This window comes from Phallusia mammillata, chromosome 5, assembly GCF_965637545.1.
Source record: "Phallusia mammillata chromosome 5, kaPhaMamm4.hap1.1, whole genome shotgun sequence".
Lineage (NCBI taxonomy): Eukaryota > Metazoa > Chordata > Ascidiacea > Phlebobranchia > Ascidiidae > Phallusia > Phallusia mammillata.
This window is the reverse complement of record NC_137256.1, coordinates 1,317,922-1,324,728: the sequence shown is the minus strand read 5'-3', so window position 1 is coordinate 1,324,728 and position 6,807 is coordinate 1,317,922. Positions and strand designations below refer to the sequence as shown.

General features: G+C 37.3%; 1 protein-coding gene and 1 long non-coding RNA gene across 4 annotated transcripts; both read left to right on the top strand.

The window, feature by feature from the left end:
* Nucleotides 1-724: 724 nt before the first annotated feature.
* LOC145229037 (uncharacterized) lies at nucleotides 725-2,466 on the top strand. The gene is made up of 3 exons (XR_013860340.1): nucleotides 725-764; nucleotides 1,063-1,124; nucleotides 1,450-2,466. It is a non-coding gene; the product is annotated as an uncharacterized LOC145229037 (long non-coding RNA).
* Nucleotides 2,467-3,516: 1,050 nt separating this feature from the next.
* LOC145230635 (uncharacterized) lies at nucleotides 3,517-6,625 on the top strand. 3 transcript variants are annotated; one of them, XM_080096106.1, is made up of 6 exons: nucleotides 3,517-3,710; nucleotides 3,820-3,954; nucleotides 4,036-4,108; nucleotides 4,219-4,302; nucleotides 4,409-4,468; nucleotides 4,762-6,625. In XM_080096106.1, the coding sequence occupies exons 1-4, from the start codon at nucleotides 3,566-3,568 to the stop codon at nucleotides 4,223-4,225; spliced, it is 360 nt and encodes a 119-aa protein (XP_079952232.1). In that variant the 5' UTR covers nucleotides 3,517-3,565; the 3' UTR covers nucleotides 4,226-4,302; nucleotides 4,409-4,468; nucleotides 4,762-6,625. The 3 variants fall into 3 exon arrangements, with proteins under 3 accessions (XP_079952232.1, XP_079952234.1, XP_079952235.1); XM_080096108.1 differs by having other exon boundaries at nucleotides 4,409-4,480; XM_080096109.1 differs by having other exon boundaries at nucleotides 4,025-4,108.
* Nucleotides 6,626-6,807: the final 182 nt, after the last annotated feature.

The following is a 6,807-nucleotide window of genomic DNA, read 5'->3' as shown; positions in this document are numbered from 1 at the left end:
GCATATGTCGAGTTCAGATTTTGTAGTCTATTGTTTGCTTGTTGCAACAACAATTATGCAGCAAAAATGTTTACAAAAATATGTAGAAAAAGGAGTTGTAACCAAAGTGCAGGCAGATGGCTGAATGGTCTAGTGTGCCTGTCAACAAACAAGCGTTAAAATTTGATTTCGCGTCCTTGCTTCGGATCCCATTCGAAACGTAACCTGGAATGAAATTGGAATTCTAAATTTCTTTACTTTTGGGAAAAAAATTGAATTGGAAATGTATTAAAAAATGCTTTTGAAAAAATGAAAAACATTTTTGAAACATAAACATGCTTTGAGTTCTGCAAATATGTGTTGAATACTGGATAGATATAACATGTAACTGCACGTTAGGCGCATTATTAACCAAGTCAACAGTTTTACAACACCAGTTACTAACAGACCTCTTTCGATGTATGATTTTGATCAAATACATAAATTAAAAAACATATTTTTAAAACAAAAACCGGTTCAAACAATTAAAACAAAGTACGGGGTAAAATGATTCCAATTGTGTATTAAACTAGTATTAAAATAAGGTTTTTATTTTCCTCTTTTGCAAGTTAAAACAAAATCACTTCCGCGCCGAAATGCCACTCGACACACTTGAATAATTTTTGTGATGTCACAACCAATCAGCTTTCGAGCTTCTCCCGCGCCAGAGTCAACCCTTTCCTTGCAAAGTCATTTGCTTGTGGAGTTGGTGGCGTGCGGAGGTGGAAGGCTGGCGGTGTTTTAGGGTGAGTTGCTATCTGATTCTTTATAGTTATATATACTTACAACCAATTTAATTCTTTAATGTAACGTGAGTTTCAATGTAATTCTTCGTTGTAAAAGTTAAGTTATTGCTGTACATCGCCACATGTTATTGTGCAAGGATAATGTTTTGCCAAGTGTATGGCATGTAGTTTATAAATTTTGTGTGAATTGCAATTCATATTTCTATATACAACTAATTGTGTACCTATTTTTTGCGTCATTAGCGTAACAAATATTGTGAAAATTAGACTTGACATTAATAAGTAATATATTCTGCAGCAATCATCGAAAGTAAATACACCGTCAGAAGTTATAAAGAATTCTTCCGCCGCCAAGTTCAGGTAAAATTAACTTATTTAACATTTAAATTTGTGTTGTTAAAACTGGTAAACAAAAGTTAACTTGGCTGTCAAAACAGAACCAAGTCACTGAAGCGTTAACTGTATGTGGCAAGTTTATCAACGCACGCTTTTCTGTGACGTAACAAACGGCGCTTTTTCTTAAGGCGCTGATTTAGTAACTCGCGTCTCCCGCGCTTTTTGCCTGTAGAAGTGTTGGCTTCGAGCGCAACGAAACCTTTGTTGTTTTTCAATAACTACAAGGCTAAGCTTAAAACGTAGTGCTACAGTATATAATATTGTAATATAATGTATTTTTTATTGACAGATTCAAATCAACTCGTCTGCTCTACGATTTCATCTCACCCAATCTGAATCCATCAACCAACGTTCCTCAACTTCACATATTTATTTGTATGTAAACATAGGAGTCTGTCGTGGGTCAACCTGGTTTGCGGAACTGTTAGGCCTAACTTAGGTTAACTGGCGCTAGGGTGAGTGACCTATTCTTTGCCGAGGTTGACTCGTGAAGGAAGTCTTCCTCGGTGGTCAAAGAATAGTCCAAGTCTGCAGGAGTGCTACTATGTCAGCAAGTTGGCGCTAGGGTTATAACTAGAGTGGCACTCGTTAACTAAGGGTAGGTTATAGGTAACATAGGTGGGGTACGTTTGGGATTCGCGCGCCACGTAGGGCCTTAGTTTAGATCGATTTCTAGCTAGGCGTGGCGCGTTGCTAAATGGCTTTAGCTAACATAAGGTGCGTATAGAAGAAACACGGCCTTGGCATGGCCTCCACCGCATTCGCTGGCCGCGGTGTAGGCGGGGCCATAGTAGGGACACCGCTACTCCCAATGAAAGTCCAGGCTCGTGGACCTGAGGGGGCCGGCATAGCATTTTGCCCGAAAAGTCCCGCGAGCCACCCTGATAGGGCGCAAACTGATGTTAATTTTTTCCCAGCCCGGCGGTTGCGTAATTCATTTGGGTCCTTGCGGGGGGGCTCTGAGGGCAAGGGGCAGTGACGCGATACTGTTGAATTATACGCTGTAAATGTCACTGTTCCTTTTCAAACAAGACTTCTGCGCCTGTACTAACTGTAAAATTAGGGATGTTGTGGATTTTTTTTTCGGGTTTTGGCCAGCATGTATGATCCATGCTTGTATATCCGTTTCTAAGTTTTCTTCACTAAGAAGAGACTGCGAATTGGATGTCAAGCATGTGGTGTTAGTGGCCTTGATATTTACGAATAAATCGTTATTATGTAAAAATTGCGTTTATTTATTGCCCCAATGCCCTTGTTTGCTGGTCAAGCCCATTTTTATTCGTGGATTTAGGCAAACTTACTTACATCTTATTTCAGTTCAGTTTTTCTGCTTGACCCGGCCACCCAGTCATTTTGGGGCAGTGACATTTTGGGTGGTTGTAAAACACGACAGACTCACCTTCCACTTTTCTAGGCTAATTTGCGGCGGTTGTATGAAGGGCAGTTAGTTGAGGCAAGTTTGTGTGCTTTTACGTCGGCCGCGCAGGGACGATGGCGGTTCCAACGTTTTTTCAGGAATACTTTTCCGATCGAAGCATTCTAACACCGGTTGCGTGCGAGAGACCAACGAAGATTTGATCCACCGATTGCTTGCCTTTGTATTTTGAACTTACGTTTTCCCTCTTTCATCAACCAAAATGTGTGCCAGTCCACTTTTTCTATCCTTTTATTTTCCGTTAGTTAGACCAGTTCTTGGGGGGTGTTGTGCCTTTTTACATCAGCCGACAGGTTCTTTATTATATTGTTGTGTTTTTGTTTATTGCTCGTCGCTCTAACCATGCGAACCGCCATCGTCAAGTGGTAGAATGTAGAAAGTTCCAAGTTACTCCGAAAGTCCGTTTTTACATTACATTTCATTTTTAAACATTGTTTTGTGCTTTTTAGAATCAGTGCCACATTTATGTTCTTTATTTGTCAAAATTGGAAACAATTTGAATTGAATTATTGCATTCCAGGTATGTTTGTAATTTTGCAATATTTACAAACCATATTGTTTTATTTTTGCAGGTTTTTATTGTTTTTCAGAGTTTAACTATTACCTGCTTTTTTTAGGTTTTAACTTTATTCTTTTCTGTGTTTCAGCTTTTAGTATATTTATTGTTTTTCAGGTTTTAATATATTTTTTTGTTTTGCAGGATCTAAACTTTTCCTGTTTTTGCAGATCTAATAAGAAATTTGCATTTTAAATATTTTAATTTTCTTGCACTTTTCTGCAGGTGTAACTTATTTTTGTTTTGTGCTTTTGTGTGTTTTGTGTTTTTTGCTGAAATTGAATCTTTGCAATATAGATAAAGTTTTTAACCCCGTTTCTTATTTTTCAGGTTTAACATACATCTTGTTTTTGTTTTTCAGGTTTTAGGCGATTTAAGTTGTATGATTGTTTAAAAGTTTAGGAGTTTATGTGAATGTTGAAACATTGTTATGTTAGTTATCATTGTTTTCAAAAACAAAAAATCATTTTCTTGTCGTTCCGCCGACCTTTAGCGCCATCTACCGGCCAAGGAGGCCCCAAGGTTTTAAGATTCAACACGTCTGGTATTTGTAGTAAGGGTAAGCGTAGCATAAATAAACGATTACAACTGCCACTGCTTTACCAAGGTTTTACATACAACACGTTCTATACACATTTCATTGTAGAGTGTTTTTGTATTTTTAACAGGTCAACGAGCAAAGGTCAACAGGTCAACCAACGGGGGTCAACAGGTCACCGAACAAAGGTCAACAGGTCAACGAACAGAGGTCAACAGGTCAACGAAACCACCTAACCAGAATCGATGTAATATTTCTATGCAAGGTAATGCTCGTTTCGCGTTAGGCTGATAAACATTACACTGAACTATCTGACCGTTCTCCATATCTTGTAGTTTGTTTCCAGGTTTCACAGCAGATCAACTCAGCATCGATGAAATGGTCGAGATACACTTGCCCTTAACGTCCAAGTTTACAAGGTAGCTGTTTTATTTCTTAGAGAAACGTTGTTTGTGTTTTATGAGTGTTGATAAAAGTTGTTGATATTGCATGATTTAAATCCTTTTTCTAACATTGTTGGTTTGTTCAGGCGCTGAGCACATTAACTCATCACATCGCCGCAAATAAGGCGCCAGTTTGATCTGCGCACGAGATTCGCGACAAGCTTTAAAAGGTAGTTTGTTATTTTCATAGAGAAACATGGTGTTTTTAGTGTTTCTGCCAGATAGTGTTCGGTAAATGTATGTTGGGTTTTCCGTTGTTACATTCTTGGTTTTCAGGCGTTGCAGAAAAGGTGACAGCACAACATCGACCTTCTACACATGCAATGAAGTCACAAGGTAATGCCAAAAGTCTGTTTATGTGATGCTACACGAAAAAAACTTATATCTCATTTGTGTACATTTACAATAACTTAACACTGTCTTGAGCTAAAAGGAGTGTTTACAAATAAAATAAACTTTTTTGCCTTACGTACGCCTTCAAGGCAATTATTCCCGTTTCTTTTTATGCCTTGTATTAAGTAGCCTAAGTACACTGTTTTTTAAATTAATGTTATCCTATAAAATCGAAGGTAATGTTTTTAGCTTTGTGAACTTATATAGTTGGTGGTAATTTTCAATTTATTATTCAGGTCTTACAACCACATCACGTTGGTGAGATCCAACAAAACTAAGAACTTATCAACAAACCCACTTAACCATCGAGCTCAACGAACAAACTGACACAGCAAGAAGCATCAGCCTAGCTTCGAACCCAGCATCTACAAGTTCTGTGATGTTGCAACGGTTGTTATGCAATTGACAGGTGACTTATGCTGGACCAATCCGCTTGCTCGCTTGCCAAATCTGCTCAAATGTGTGTTGAACAATTTTCCAACGGTGGCGTTTGACAAACTGGTGCCGTTGCTGGCAGCAAAGTGACGAATTCAGTCACGCATTGGGACATAACGTGTTTTTAAATACATACTAACACTGTAAGCCGTGACTTGCATAGTCTTTACACCCACATTCAGGCAGCTTATAATCAAGGGCGGTGTAAACTTTTATGTTTAATGTTATTTTCCAGTCCGCTCTGCGTTTTTATTTTTTTCATGTTCAAAATTTATTTGCATTTATTCGTTACAGTTAGACCTACGTTCCGCTGGTTTATACGTTATATGAAACAATTTAGAACATTACAGTATCCGCTTTATAATCGATTAAATACGATGCATAATAGTTTGTAGAGATAAAAATAAAACCAGCATTGCACCAAATTACATTTCTAATTCTAACAAAACTTTCTTTTGTTTGTATGATTTTGTATTATTGTGATGAAATGCTCTACAACAGCAGTTAACCTTCTTGTTAAACAAACATTTGAATTTCATTTAAACCCCCTCTTTTCAAAAAGTAAATTACCTACCATAAGCAGCTGCTCTAGACCAAGTCTAGACTTGGACAACTAGATAATTCTAGTTGTCTAATTGGGCAAATTAGAGCAAAATGGCGGTAATTCTAGTTCTAATCCAATTTAGAATTATCGAGTAAGCTCTAATTCTAATCTAATTCACAGTTTTCCCCCAAAACGCTAGTTTGTCCAACGACATTTTTCGGCATGTGATCTGAGCATGCATTTTGTAACCAAAGCGCACAAAACCATGCAATTAACATGACCAAACTACATCACTGAAACACGTTTTTCAGTGAAATTTGGAACTCAGCTCCGTTCGAACACGTTTTAGTTGCACCGAATCGTATTGTTTTAAATGTGCAAATCTACACGTTCAAATTTGAAACAAACTAAAGTTGGTTGGCTTAAATCTAATTCTAATTCCAATCTAATTTGAAAAACCGAAAAAAAACCTAGTTGTCCAAGTCTGCCATAAGGTCACGGATGACAATGAAAATGACAAATTATCCCTTGGTTTTGGGGCGAGAAAGGGTAATTACCTACGGGGGAATATCCACTGCCGTTAAACCCGATATTAGCTCATTCAGCACAACGTGAAAAGTGATTTAATTTCTCCTTTCACTGCATTAGGTGTAATTGTTATGTTGTAGTACGTACGTGTTCTGGTGAAAACAGTCCTAAGCGTTTAAAGAGCAAGTTAAATGCCTTCTATCCAACTATATGCGTGCTGTTATTTATTAGGTGACAGCATTTAACATAGAAAATACTGAACAAACGTTTAATATGGTGTAGCTGCAGTGCGTTTAATGTTTTAGTGCCAAACGCAGATAAACCGGCACAATATCTCATTGTCTTGTCTGATTTATGCCTGATTAGTGTTTTTATGTGTTGAATCCTGATCATTTATGTACCAGTTACTGTTGTTACAATTCTTGCTTGTAACTGTGTCAGTGTTTCTTATTTTTGGTGTGATTCTGTTTGTTTGATGTTTTTTACGATTGTTTGATTCTTTCCTTTCAATATCAACATTTGTATTGTCTTTGCTTTTCTAACACATTTAAAGTACGCGAAGTGGATTAAATATAATATCTTGGTTTGAGAAACACTAATGGTCTGTCTTAGTGGTTCCCAACCTTTAAAGACAAAATCCTATCTTATCAATTTAAAACATTTCCATGCTTCCCCAATAGACCAAGATGCCAAACCATACAAAGATCATTTAATTTTATGTTGGTCTTTTATTAACTTCGCAGGGCACCTTACTAGAGATGTCTATTTACAAACC

What these genes read in the sequence shown, in the direction of transcription:
- LOC145230635 (XM_080096106.1), top strand. Translation starts at nt 3,566, where the DNA reads ATGTTGAAACATTGTTATGTTAGTTATCATTGTTTTCAAAAACAAAAA. An exon ending in GTCTGGTATTTGTAGTAAGG is followed by an intron (nt 3,711 to 3,819) that starts GTAAGCGTAGCA and finishes TATTTTTAACAG; the next exon opens with GTCAACGAGCAAAGGTCAAC. An exon ending in ATGTAATATTTCTATGCAAG is followed by an intron (nt 3,955 to 4,035) that starts GTAATGCTCGTT and finishes GTTTGTTTCCAG; the next exon opens with GTTTCACAGCAGATCAACTC.